Consider the following 13,560-nt stretch of genomic DNA (forward strand, 5'->3'; position numbering starts at 1 on the left):
GACTCAGCGATTTCCACTATCACTGGGCGAGCTCCATCAATGTGGTCTCCTCGACCACTCGTTTTGCATGCTCGTGAGGTGGTGCCGGTGGTGATATTTCACCTACCTCTACCGGACACAGGCTGCCGGCGTCTGATGTGTAGAGGTATTCCGACCAGTTGGGGGGCGGGCTTAAAAAGTCCTCAAGGGGACGGGAGGGGCAGGGCTCCTTCTTTTGGCCCCTTGGGGTACGGGCCGGACCGGTTGGTGGAGCACGGGCGGCAAATTCAAGATACCAGGTATGCTTTGTAGGCTTTGTTGTTGAGACTTGCTCCGAACGTTGATTCTGGTGGCGCCTGGTCGTCCTCATCCTTGCTCCACTCTTCCTCCTGGTCATCGTCAAGGTCATCGTCGCTACCCTTGTAGCTGCCATCGCCGGACTGGAAAGCCGAAAGGCCATCAAAACCTCTTTTCGATCGATATCACGGATGGCTCGGGGCCAAGCGGTTATTCATTGACCGCAAGTACGACGTACAACTCGGGCACCAGTTGCACCGGAAGATACGTCACCCGCCAGTGCTCGCTCGCCCCGTCAGTCGTCTCGTACGCATTGGATGTTACGGGTAGCACGACACAATATGAAAGGGGCAAGACCCTGAATGTAGCCGATGTGCTGGGCCTTCGCTTTGGTCTCTGGCGGCAGTTGTCGGTTGAGGGTAGAGGTAATTAGCTCGATGATGGCCACTTTTATCGCCTGCTTGATTGCCAGTGCTTCAAAGGCGTTGTTCGCTTGGTCTGCGACCGCCAGGCAGAATCAGATCTGAAGCCGTTCTGAATGGAATCCCTCGGTATTTACCAGCACGAAAGATCCCAGGCCAAGATGAATCAGGCAGTTTGGAACGAAGCCAGGCAGCGCCAGGCTCAACTCATCGACACGATCATCGAGTTACGCCCATTCATGATTCGAGAAGAACTCGAGGATGAGTGACGGACAAGCAGTTGAAGGAGATGACTAACGATGAAGTCCGCGATGTGATGAAGACCGCTAATTACGAGATGGCGAGACGTATGCAGAAGAAGTAGAAGTGGTTAGTCGATATTGGGGTTGATCCTCGAAATGTGGGATCTCGAAGAGTACCAGCTTTTGTTTGCCTCGGGTCTTCTTTAAACAAGCAGAAAGAAGGGCAGAATTTCCATCTGAACTATCTCTCTGCCTGAAAACGAAGCTGACTGGTAGTCCACTGCGAGTTCACCTCATCCTGTCTTTCGTTTCTGCCAGGTACTTTCAACCCGAAGTACGCAAACAGATAGCAGAATCGTCCGAACGTGGACCATTTCCCACTTGAATGGAAGGAGCCTCAGGAATATGCAAGGCGTATGACCACTCAGACAGTAAAAAACTTCAGACGTATAGGCAGGAGCCTCATCCCATAATCCATGCTGCCCCCGATAAGAATTGTAATGCCGTCCTCTTGTTGGTCACCTGGGCAACGTTTTGCAACTGTCGTCCGAACTTTCGCAAGGCGGTAGCCTAGAGGTATTCAGTTGGTTTGAAAAGGCAGGCACGTCGACGCCAGCCCTCTGCCGTACCCCTCCCCGAGGGTAATAAAATCTTAAAGGTTTTCTTTCTCCCCCTCCTCTTCTTCTCTTCTCCCCCCAAGCACCAAGATCTGATCACCACCAGCGCACCGCTTTCTCTCGCCGTCGTAAGTAAACAGTAAATAGCTTTACAAGGAGGAAGCGAAACTGACAACTAATGAACCAGCACTACACCAACGATCTTCGTGTTTTTTTTTGTGTTGTTTTTCCAGCAACACCACCAGACCACCACCACCACCAACACTTCTTCTCTCCTACCCCTCCTCACCACCACACCACCACCACACCACCACCACCACCGACGACACCATGGCTCCTCGCGCTGCCAACGTTGGTTCCGCCGCCCTCGCGGGCACCCCCGTCGCCGTGGCTCCTCGTGAGCAGCACCAACCGGGCGCCGACGCCCCGGGGAGTGCTCCCGCTCGCGCGGGCGCGGTTGACGAAGAAGAAGAAGACGACGATGACGACGACGTCAAGGTCGACACCATCGGAGAGGTATGTACTTAAATTCCACTTCCCTCCTTCTCCATCTGCCTCTTGCCTTCACTTTGCCTTTCGCTTCGCCCTCTTCCACTTGTCATTTGGAAGTGATGGGAGAGTCAACTCTGCTCTTCTCTCATCACGACCACCATCCTCTTCTTTTTTCTACCCTCATCAGACCTTCAAGCCAGTGACTCTGCCCCTCAAATACTCTTTCGTCCTCCACATCTTCGTAAAACAGTTCACTAACTCTTGTCTCCTTCATAGATGTATGCGCGTGCGGTTCGCGAGTACGAGGTAAGCAAGATACGAGATTGAGACCTGATGTTGAAGCCCCCGTCTAACACCCCATCCCCTTCATCTTTGCCATTCTGCCTGTTGCCCTCTCGACCCGAACAATCCCTTAGAGCCCTGCTGCGTTGCCTGCATTGAGAGCGGCGCCATCTGCGTGCGCCCTGCGGGCGGCGTTGCTTGCCGCCGGTGCAATGAGGCCGGCCAGGGCTGCAACCCTGCGCCCGGTTTCTTGCGCCAGTCGCGCAACGAGTAGGACTCGCTGCCCCCCGGTGACGAGAACCTTGACGTGTTGACCGAGCATCATCATTTTCCTCATACACAGCGTTTTCTTCCCCTCCTGTCACTTCACGGATCGTAGGTCTTTTGCACTTCGTTTTGGCACCAATCTTTCGAAGGGTATTGGCCCCCTCGGCCTGGGCCCTGTGCTCTCGTTCGGCGGCGGAGGAAGAGGTAGAGACCTGGCTGTGGAGGGACAGGGCGTGGTGGAGCCCCAAGTGTCGACACGTCTGGGCACCTTCTCCATGTACAGATCCTCGAATTTGAGATCCCACTGAGGTGACCATCGGTTGGAAACAACGAGACCGAAACGCTGTTGAGTACCTTCTGCGCGAGGTGGAGTGGCTTTCTTCCTGTCTCTCTTCGCTGGGCTTGGAGCGCACCAGACAACAACCAAACAATCGCCCTCCATCACACCAAAGATTCCAGAACCTTTGCTAACCTCTCATCTCAAACAGAGACTGGGCACCTCTCGTATCTCCGAGGCTGCGAGCAGCGCTGCCCACAACCTCCCTGCCGCCCCGCCCGCCCTTTCCGTCCCTTCAATCCCCGAGGACACCGTCGCGTCGGCCCAGCCGACGCAGCCCAACTCTTCCGTCTCGGGTGGCCTTGTGCTCCCAGCTCCGCCCTCGCTGGGTGGAGGACGCGCCGCTCTACCGTCTTCCTCGGGCGCCGCACGTGGTGGTGGCCTCGCGGCTGCCCACGCCACCTCTGCGGCTGTCCCGCCGCAGGAAGAGTCAGAGTGCAGGTGGTCACGGTGGGACGTTGGGTTTGGCGGCGAATTGGGGTTGGAGATGCTCGGAACTGGAACGGCGCGTGCCGTCCAGCACGTATGGGCGCCGCAGGCGAGGGTGGTGCATGCGCCTGCTCGTGGCCAACAAGGTCAGGCCGAAGAAGGTTACGAAGAAGGAGAGGAAGAGGACGATGACGAGAGGGGTAGGGACGTTGGCGTTGCTCTCACCAGGGACAGCGTCGACGATGAGGTTGAGTTTGATGATGGTGACGTGGTGGAGGACCAGGCTGCTGAGGAAGCGGCCGCGAAAGCGGCTCGCGACCAACGCGGGAATCGACGCCTCGGGCGGGCCCATTTTACCCCCGAGGAGATTCAGTCGATTCAGTCCTTCCTCCCGCCCCCCGGTCTCACTCCTGAGGCCGCGGAGGCACCCTCCGATTCTTCTCCTCCCTCGCTCCCTGCTCCGTCCGCCCCGGTTGCTCCGGCTCCGGTGGCGGCTCCCATCGTTCCAAGCTCGGGTTCACCGTCGGCTTCGGCTGGCCCCCGGGACTTCCTTGCAGCCCCTCATTCGAGGGTTCCCCCTGCAAACCACGAATTCGGTTTCGACCCCTACGGCGACGAATTCAGGCGGGCCTTCAGGCGTCACGTTGATCGAATCCGTGAGCTTAAGCCTGTTACGCCTGGTGCGCAGGTTTCGGAACCGGTTCCGTATCATCCTGATACGGGCCGGGCTGCCCTTTCTGACGACGAGGTGCCCCAGGTGCCTCGCTCGGTAGGAAGGTCTGGATTCGGACTACCCAGATTCCACACATCTGGCAACCTCTTCGGTCCTGACGCTCGTAGTGGGCGTACGGATAGGGGAAGACCCTCGAGTCTTCCGGACGTCGACACGAGTGAAGAGGAGGACACGGGTAGTAAGGGGAAGAAGGGTGTGAGGGAGAAGATTCGGGGGTTCTTGCCTTCTATGGGGCGGAAGGAGGGGAAGGGAAAGAAGAGGGAGGGCGAGGATGATGAGGATGGAGGGGGTGGGTTAGTTTGAGGGGGGGAATGGGTCACCTGGACAGGGCAGCCAGCAGGCCGGAATGTGTGCGGAAGGAGGAGCGCAGGAGAAAAAATATGAGGGTCGTTTTCAAGAGCGACGACCAGCTATGCCAGGTCAAGGAGTTCACCCTATTCCCCGAAGAGATGGGGCACCGCCAATCTCGCGATGTCCGATCAGAGCTGTTTCAAAGGGTTAACAGGGTGGAGAGGATTGGAAGGGGGGAGGATTGGGGGGGTGGCTGGGTTTTTATGTTGTCTGCAGAGTACGGGATCCTCTTCAACTTACATTCACGAAGCCCCAAGTGGGTGGAGATGGTTGGAGCGGTTTGAGATTGGCGTTTGTGGTCTGGCTTGGCCTGGGTTTTCGGCACGGGAAGGCGCTGGGTGTGTGTTTGGCTTGGGGTTTTTTTTTCTGACCATGATACCCCTGGGTCTTTTGCTTCCTGCTTTTCAGCTTGGACTTTTCTTGAAGTCAAGGCACGAACAATCGAACTTTTTGCCGGCCTCCATATTTCTCTTTCTCTTGCATCCATCTGCTGCGTGAACAAACATCCATAAGCTCAAGCAGGTCCGATATCAACAAGGTAAGAACGAGAGTCTTTGGGCTCATCTGTTGTTAGCACCGAAAGAGGTCCTTCCACCTGTCGACAGGAATACGCCCTTGGTAACAAGTCACCTTCGTCCGCAACTTAATCGCTCCTTTTGCAGAGGATTTTGGGTTTGCCTCTTGTGTAATGCCGAGTTGAAGATCGATATCCAGAACTCGAATGCATGGGACTGTAGCAGAGAGCAAGTGGCCGCAAGAGGACCACTCCTGAATAGAGTAGAGTTAAGTAGAGGTAACGGCCACCCATCCTCTCTTCCTAACAGCAGCAACAAAGCTGCCCGAAAAAGTCGCAGAAGACAACCATCTTCAGCCCACCAACAAGGTGCTGATCCTCGAGGAGCTTGGCAGCGCGGCGCCCAACGGTACCGGTAGCGCCAAGGTGGGCGGCAATTATGCGCCAGTGCTGCGCTGGAGTGATAAGGCCCAGAAGGATGTATATGATATTACCCTGCACTTGGACAGCGCGAGGCATGAGGAGGTGGATGAGTTTAGCACCAGCGGCTGCGGACGGTCGTGAGCGTATTGTCGTTCCAGTACGCTAAGATATCCGAAAATGAGTGGCCGACTCGTATTGTTCTGAAACACGTCGATGGAATGGGTGTCCGTGGATTTACTCTCTTGGTCGGGCCTCGCTTACTTCATCACTTGACCTGTCTTCCTCTCCTAAAGTGAAAAGCTGAAGTGATGCTCCTAGCCTAAGGCCAGCCAGGAACCGCGCGAGGGAGTGATGATGAGGAAGAGCTCGACTGCTAAAGGAAGTATTGGAGTAGGCCTGCTTTGGGCAGTATCCTACAACTTGTGTGGGTGGTAGGCCACGTCGCGGTGGATGAAGGCGACAGCTGAGGAGAAAAGCGGGTTATTAAAGGGGGGAAAACGTCCAGACCTGAGATCGCATGATCGGAATCGCCCAGAACCGACAAGAGAAAGAAAGAAAAAGAACCAGTGAACACACAGTCAGCTTCACTGAAACGGCGCGAAAACCTTGAGGCAACCTTAAATGCAACATTTTTTACGAGACCCACCTCTATCCAACCTGGCTACATGCTCCTTCACCGGATCCAATACGTTCCCCCCCTTCACCAACCTAAAAGAACCTGAAAATCGAATCCGGCCCTCTCCTCCTCTTAAACCCGCCATACCACTTGCAAAGCGGATACATTATAGCCAACACCAACAACCAAACCCCAAAAAACACCCACAAATTATCCACGCCCACCGCCGGCTGGCCCGGCTTCCAATAATCCGGGTGCCCAAGCACATGTCCAAACCAGTGCGTCGCGGGCCTAGCCAGCACGAACAGCAGCGTCAAATGACCAACAAAGAAAAACAACGCAGATGTGCCAAACACCAAAAGGGGATCAAAGACGATAGTAGCAAGACGCGGGGGGATGACGCTGAAGAAAGCAAAGAGAAAGAGGTTGCCCGCCATGGTGAACGCCCAGAAGGCCACGTCGGGCGGGTACTTGATCAGGTAGATGAAGGACCTCCAGGAGGCGAGGTACTGGTTGTCGGGGGCGTCGGGCTTTGCGTGCTCGGGCATGTGGAGGCAGCCTTCGGAGAGGTTTCCGGCGTTGAGGAAGCGGGTGCCGACGAAGACGATGGTGAAGGCGATGCCGGCGAGGAGGTTGCCCGTGGTGATGGCCTTGGTGCTCCAGGAGCGGGCGAGGATGATGCGGCCGGCGACGAGACCGAGGATGGCGAACGAGATCCACGCCAGTGGGGGGAAGACGGAGATGATGCGCCAGTCGGTATCGAAGACCTGGTAGAACCAGATGCGAGCCCAGATGGTGTCGGGGAGCTTTTGCACGGGCTCGGCGCCGCAGTGGCCGTTGGTTGGGCTGAGCCAGATGTTCCACCAGATGGTCACGACTGCGAGGGCTGAGAGCACCAAGTTGTGGATGTGCCAGGATATATCGGCGGCACGGATGATGGCACGGTCGGGAGCGATGTCCTCTACCCCTCGGCGGTTAGCCAGCAGCGGTTCGGTGGCATCGTCTTCCTTCTTCTCCGGGAGCACCTTGAGGATGATGAAGGCAAGCATCTTCTCGGTCTTGGCGGCCACAAGCCAGATCAATCCCGAGAGGAGGTAGTCGACAGCCAAGGCAAACAAGACGATGTTAAGGAACCACGTATCTCCCAAGGTGATGCCCAGGCTCATAACGATCATGACCAGGGTCAAGACGACTGCTCTCGTGAAGAAGTGCCAGGCCATCCGAGCTGTGGACCAGCCCAGGTTGGTTCGAGACCGACCAAAGTAGACGATGCCCATGCCGAGAAGGAAGGTGAAGCCCGGGGCGCAGAGGTGGGTCAGCACCCGAATGTTGTGGGCAATCGGGCGATTCCATTCGTGAACAGGGATCGAGTCGTTCTCACCCTGAGGAGCGGTTGCGTGGTCCCATGATTGCAGGGCCATGGCGTTGTGATCCAGAGCCATGAGGACCATTAGCAATCCTCGAAGTAGGTCGGGCGCAAGGGCGCGGGCGGTGGACTTGTGATGGCCATCATGACCCGATCTCAGTGTGTGGGTGAAGGAGCCGTAGCTATAGGAGCCATGTTGATGCTGATGCTGGTTCGATTGGGACTCTAGGGCAGATGATTGTCCATTCTGGGCATGCCACTCTTCGTCTGGGATGGGTTCGTGGTCGAGAATCTGGAGGTCGGAGGATGCGTCGCAGGCATCGGCTGCAAACGAGGTTTCCTGGACAGCAGGGTCCGGTTGCTCTGGAATGTCGACCTGGCACGCCTGTGCCGGCAGGTTATTGTTTTGGTCTTGCGTCTTCATGACTGCAAGCTGTGGGTTGTCGTTGCCAGACCTTGCACAGGTTGGAACGGCATGAAAGTGAAGAAAGCAGGTGCAGTTGGGTGATGTTGGGTTGGGGTTGTGACTTGTTAAACCCAAACCGGAAGGATTGAGATGTCAAATGTGCGTCGCGTTGTTTGCGATGAGGTCACTCGGCTTTAAACAGACAGTGTTGGCTGTCCTCTTGCTTGGAGCGCCGCATGAGTCCTTGCCGCTGGGCCTATCATCCTCGCCGATGCGCTGTCAATCACTGGCATTTTTAGCAGATTTTCTCTTCACTGTGCATGCGCTGTTCCAAGCCCGCCGATTCGTGGAGCCATGAGCACGCCCCACCATCAATGGTTCACAGATCTGACATCAGATCTGGATTCATTTCTCTCTCTTTGAGAAGTGCGAAATGCTACTACCTTACAAGTCTTGAAGATATCACATAAGCAAGGCAGTGAAAGACTCTGGCGGCTTTCCGGTATGATTCATTCATCCCGTCGTTACAACGAACCGCGACCAATCTATGGCAGCCGTTAACTCCGGTGTGCCTGGGCCAACAGCGATCGAAGTTGGGGTAGATCCTCTGTAAGTCCGGGGTGTAGCTCAGACTCTCGGGGCCCGCCGAACATCTCGTCGATACCTCTAACGAACATCGAAACAGTCTCAAGGACACTCGAAGTGCATATTTACAGAAAAGAGGTTGAGATGAAAACTTGCCTTTCAAAGTCTTTTGTATGGATCTGACTATTTGTATCCCGTATTTCACAATTTCAGGACGTACCTTAGGTTGAGGAATGCAGAAGCGCATTGGCAGTTCCTCCCCATGCTGTTATAGCATCAACGCTGCTCCTGCCAGAGACATCCGGATCGGAGTCCGCGGATGACCATCCCGACGACATCTATATCCAATGGATTACTGATTATCGTGCAGCTCGCAGCGTACAGGATCTTATCCCCGTAGCATTATTATCATCACCATTATTATCGTGCCGCCCTTTGGAATATGGTACTTACAGAAGATCCTTAACTCCGTGGCTTGTCGGATCCAATCTGTCGTCAACACCAAAGTCCGGCAATAGGACAGCAACAATGCCTACTTCAAAATATCAGATCAATTGTGTATATAACCTCGGGTAGCATGGCGTCCAAGGAAACATGATTCTTTCTTTCACAGACACAAGAACAGTTCGCAAAGCTTAGTATAATCCATCTTCTCAACTCCCAATCCGACCAACAAACCACAAGTCCACAACAAACAAAATGTCTACCGAAACCCTTCCCCAAACCTTCCGCGCCGCCCTCCTCCCCTCCGCCAACACCTCCCTCTCCATCCACTCCCTCCCCCTCCCCTCCCCCGGCCCCAACCAACTCCTCATCCGCGTTCTCGCCTGCGGCATCTGCGCCGGCGACGCCGTCGTCGCCACCGGTCTCCTTCCCCCAACCCAATTTCCCACCGTCCTAGGCCACGAATATGTCGGAGACGTCGTCGCCCTCGGCCTTGATACCTCAAACTCCAACTTTCAAATCGGCGACCGCGTCGGCGGCGCCTGGCACGGCGGCCACTGTACCACCTGCCCCTCCTGCCTGCGCGGCTCGCAGCAGACATGCTCCAACCAGCAGATTACGGGCGTGAACCACCACGGTGCATACGCGGAGTACACCCTCCTGCGGACGCAAGCTGCGGTGCGGGTGCCGAGGGACATGGACCCGGCTTCTACTGCTCCCTTTCTCTGTGCTGGGTTGACCGTGTTTAATGGCATTCGACGCATGGGGATCGAGCCCGGCGGAAGTGGCGGGTTCGTGGCTATCCAGGGCTTGGGAGGGTTGGGACATTTGGCTGTGCAGTACGCGCGGGCGATGGGATATCGGACTGTGGCTGTTAGTAGGGGGGAGGAGAAGAGGGAGTTTGCGATGAAGGAGTTGGGGGCGCATGAGTATGTTGCTGCTGAGAGCGCGGAGGTTGCGGCGAGGAGGTTGAGCGAGATGGGAGGGGCGGCGTGGATTGTGTCTACGGCGCCGACGGCGAGCGCGTTTAAGGAGTTGGAGTATGGATTGAGGACGGGAGGAAAGTTGTTGTTGTTGGCGTGCGCGGGGCCGGTGGAGATTGATACGACGGTGTTGGTGCTGAAGCAGTTGACGGTGCATGGGTGGCCGTCGGGGACGCCGCTGGATGCGGAGGAGGCGATTCAGTTTGCCAAGTTGCATGGGATCAAGTGTTTTGTTGAGAAGTTCCCGCTGGAAGAGGCGGACAAGGCGTTTGAGCTGATGAAGGCGGGGAAGCCAAAGTACAGGAATGTGTTGGTTATGGAGTAGAGGCGTCAAGAACGGAAAAGATATCTGATGGTGGGGGATTAGCTGGGTCAAGTCATGAGTTAACTTGATACCTTAGAAGGTAGTTAAGCGGATGCTACTCCGTCTTTCGTTTCCGGTTACTACGGTTGCACCGGTTGTCGGAGTGGCACTGAGTCATCTGCTAGATACATCCAACCTTTGGAAAGCCCAGGCGCTGATGCCGATGATGTGGAACCTGGAAGCAATCAAGTGAACGACTTACTTTGACAAAGCCTATAATGAAGTGGCTTCCGTTGTCGTGAAACTTAAAGCTATAAAAAGGGGGCAAGTAAACAAAGATAGACCAAGGCGGCATTATTGGTGCACGTATAAGAAAAGGGAGGTGCACGCGGAGTAAACGCCTTATTTGCTCTGCAAATAGCCTGAAATATGTACAGGTATTACTGCATCCAATTTGTAGTGACCAAACGCTCATCTAAACATGCAATGTTCGAGGGTATATAATCGGCAAATGGGTATATCGGAAGGCAATGGATGTGTAACCAAGAATAACTAGTATGTATATCGGAACCCGGCCTAAAAGTTCATGTCAGCTTCCCTCCCAGTTGCTAGAAACACCACTATCGGCTTACGGTTCTTTCAACGGCCCCGTTCGTGCGCGCAGCCCGGTTGTTCCGGAAGTAAAAGTAAATCGTAAGAACACCAACGAGTGAGATCATCAGAATATGGGACCTATACGTTGCGGTCAGCTTAAGCAGCGGCAGAAACGACCACAAGCCAAAGTCCTTACCCTATCGAGACCCAGACAGCCGTCGTATATCTCGGAGCTTCAACATTGCGGACAATGTAGCTGCCAGCAATACCGCCGGCACCGTTGAACATGGTGCACGCAGCAGCGGTGAAAACACGCTTCCATTGTCTAGGACAGAATTAGCGCTTGGCAAAAAGTCCACCCCATGGTGATGCCAACTTACCCAACGACATTGTTGGCTTGATACGCAGTCAAGGCCGCCCAATTAGCCACGTATGCTCCCGTGGAGAGGAACACTCCAAAATAGCGGGCTCCGGAATTCTCGGCAAATCCAAGGATGGCAAAGCCTGTGATCATGCAAAGAGCATTGAAGATAATAATGGGGGCCCTGATCCGGAACCGATCAGCAACCACAGAAGACAAGATGACCGGGACGACTGCATAGTAGTAAGGCGGAGCCGAGAGAATGATTGCCTGGTTGGGCGAATAGCCTAGGCCATTCTCCAAGATGATGGGCACAAAGTACGCCAGGGCTGTCGAGACGACGTTCTGCATGAAGAAGAGGCAGGCGAACACCCAGATTTTGAAGTCCTTGGCATGGACAAGGACGGCCATCAGACTAAACTTTTGGGCTATGAGGTCTCCGCGGTCCTTTTCGATGCGGCGTGAGGCGATGTCAGCTTCTTCCTCCGTCAGGAACCAGAAGCTCTTGTGGGAGTTCTCCGGGAAGTCGACGATCCACCAGTATGTCGCGATACCCAGCACGCAGGTGCACAGGCCTTGCACAATAAACATCCATCGCCATCCCTCCAGGCCTGCGCCGCCGTTGCGCTGCTGGAGACCATAGTTGACCAGGCTTCCGGTTGCAAGGATGATGACCTCGCCGCTCTGCATGAAAGCAAACCGGACTTGCTGTTCGCGACGCGGATACCAACAGCTGATAAGGTAGGAGAGGCCGGGGTAGATGCCAGAAGATGTGGCGCCGAGAAAGACGCGGAGGACAATCATCTCCTTCCAGTTCTTGATGAATCCGGTCGAAAGAGTGATGATGCCAAAGGAGAAGGTTATGAAGCTAAACCAGATGCGGGGACCCAAAGTGCGTACGGCAATGGTCGAAGGAAGCTGGAAGATAATGCTCGCTACGGTAAAGATGAAGATGGAGACGGAAAAGCGGTTGCCGTGGTCAAGTCCCAAATCCGATGGCATGGATGTGACGGCGGCGCTCGAGAGAACACCACTGTCGAGGAGGTTGAGACTGCATAGGATTCCTGCGATTGTGCAAAGCCGAAAGTCTACCTTGCGGCGGATACGTCGTTCTTGGGCATCTGAGAAGCCGTCGAGTTGGGAGTCGGGGAGGTCATCCTGGCGCAAATCGACATTCACGACTTCATGTTCACTGCGGGTATCAGGTCCGGGTTGCTTCGTGCTTCGGCTGCCTATGCTATTCGGCCTCGAAGTATCTGAGTTGCTGATATCAAGTGAATTGGAGTTCCTCGGTCTAGAATCGGATTGGGGTTGAGATGGCGCCCTGCCCTCGATGGCAGGGGTGCTAGATGATATCATAGCCAGGAACAAGGACTACCCCGTGAGCCTAAAGAGCAGGATAAAGATACAGCTAGGAGCGTGATGTCATTAGGTATTAGAGAAAGGAAATGTTGTAGGGCAAAAGTGACAGCATTGCGATGGGAATGTCGAGTCTTTGAGGTGACCATGATTGCAAATGCTTGCAAATGCTCGACGTTGCAACCAGACCGGAAGTTCTAGAATGACCCACCACTACATGGTGGGAAGCAGCCGTGGCAGCGCTCTGCCGCTACAAGCTAAGCTCTTTCCAGTCTTTGGTCTCCTCCGGCGGGCGGGAGAATTTGGCTGTTCGGTCTGGGAAAGAGCTACCGCTAAATAAGGTTGTGCAACGCCGGCCAAAGAGAGACATACTGCCCAATGAGGATGCAACATCTTGATCACTAAGCCGGTCGGTGGCGTCCCGAGGGCACCAAAAGTCCGCCTAGATTGCGGCATTGCGATATCGCGCCCGAACCCTCTCTTACTTTTCTCCGGCTGGTGTCAGATCTCTCGAGACAAAACAGCCGATCATTCAGCCGCATAGCATCCGAAAGACACTTTGAGTCCCGGTATTGGATACAACCCTTATGCTTTTTTTTCGTGATGTCTCGCTTGATCGGTTTCGCGATTCCCCGTCTTGCATCATGCATCCGCCATCTACGCTCGCTCCTCTTTCCCCGCGGCGCACGCCCCTACGACGGCGCATCCACGCTTTCGAGAGAAGCTTTTACCCCAACGGGACCCCAGATTTTGAACCAATCACCGTGATTGAATTGAGAGGCTTTCTCACATGTCTGCTTCGGTTTCGGCACGTGCCGTCACGTTTACTCGGGACTCTCAGTCCCTTCAAGTTGACAGATATCGCATCCCATCGTCGCGCAAACATGAAAAGCTATCCTTTTCATGGTTCGGTCTTGAACCACTGCCAGCCTAACCGAGGGCGTTTGATCTTCGCGGGACTGTCTCATCAAGGCATTTACTCCGCGTGCACCAGGCTCTGGCTATACACGCCCCAATGTTTCATTTCTTGGCCTGTTATTATACTGTAAATTTAGCTATTACATATGTAGTAGGTACGCAGAGCCTGAGGCACGCAGAGTAAATGCCCTTCTCAAAGCAATGTAATAATATTCGTTGGTTTGCAAAGACAGATGGGA

The 13,560-nt window shown here is 54.9% G+C and overlaps 5 protein-coding genes across 5 annotated transcripts; 2 read left to right on the forward strand and 3 right to left on the reverse strand.

Annotated features, from left to right (window-relative positions):
- Positions 1-1,880: 1,880 nt before the first annotated feature.
- On the reverse strand, positions 1,881-3,131 carry B0H65DRAFT_452265 (uncharacterized protein). Its single transcript, XM_062826092.1, has one exon. It carries the CDS (start codon positions 2,913-2,915, stop codon positions 2,304-2,306), a length of 612 nt encoding a protein of 203 aa, XP_062686890.1. The 5' UTR covers positions 2,916-3,131; the 3' UTR covers positions 1,881-2,303.
- A 178-nt stretch (positions 3,132-3,309) lies between these two features.
- B0H65DRAFT_452267 (uncharacterized protein) lies at positions 3,310-4,568 on the forward strand. The gene has a single exon (XM_062826093.1). The coding sequence runs from the start codon at positions 3,423-3,425 to the stop codon at positions 4,398-4,400; it is 978 nt and encodes a 325-aa protein (XP_062686891.1). The 5' UTR covers positions 3,310-3,422; the 3' UTR covers positions 4,401-4,568.
- A 1,219-nt stretch (positions 4,569-5,787) lies between these two features.
- On the reverse strand, positions 5,788-8,020 carry B0H65DRAFT_50338 (uncharacterized protein). The gene has a single exon (XM_062827873.1). The coding sequence runs from the start codon at positions 7,789-7,791 to the stop codon at positions 6,094-6,096; it is 1,698 nt and encodes a 565-aa protein (XP_062686892.1). The 5' UTR covers positions 7,792-8,020; the 3' UTR covers positions 5,788-6,093.
- Positions 8,021-8,831: 811 nt separating this feature from the next.
- B0H65DRAFT_50362 (chaperonin 10-like protein) lies at positions 8,832-10,375 on the forward strand. Its single transcript, XM_062827880.1, has one exon. The coding sequence runs from the start codon at positions 9,058-9,060 to the stop codon at positions 10,108-10,110; it is 1,053 nt and encodes a 350-aa protein (XP_062686893.1). The 5' UTR covers positions 8,832-9,057; the 3' UTR covers positions 10,111-10,375.
- On the reverse strand, positions 10,376-12,700 carry B0H65DRAFT_50361 (major facilitator superfamily domain-containing protein). Its single transcript, XM_062827879.1, has 4 exons — positions 11,064-12,700; positions 10,880-11,008; positions 10,722-10,821; positions 10,376-10,665 (listed from the first exon to the last, which is right to left on the reverse strand). Exons 1-4 carry the CDS (start codon positions 12,401-12,403, stop codon positions 10,642-10,644), a joined length of 1,593 nt encoding a protein of 530 aa, XP_062686894.1. The 5' UTR covers positions 12,404-12,700; the 3' UTR covers positions 10,376-10,641.
- Positions 12,701-13,560: the final 860 nt, after the last annotated feature.

Source organism: Neurospora tetraspora, assembly GCF_033439725.1.
Source record: "Neurospora tetraspora strain CBS 560.94 chromosome Unknown B0H65scaffold_1, whole genome shotgun sequence".
Lineage (NCBI taxonomy): Eukaryota > Fungi > Ascomycota > Sordariomycetes > Sordariales > Sordariaceae > Neurospora > Neurospora tetraspora.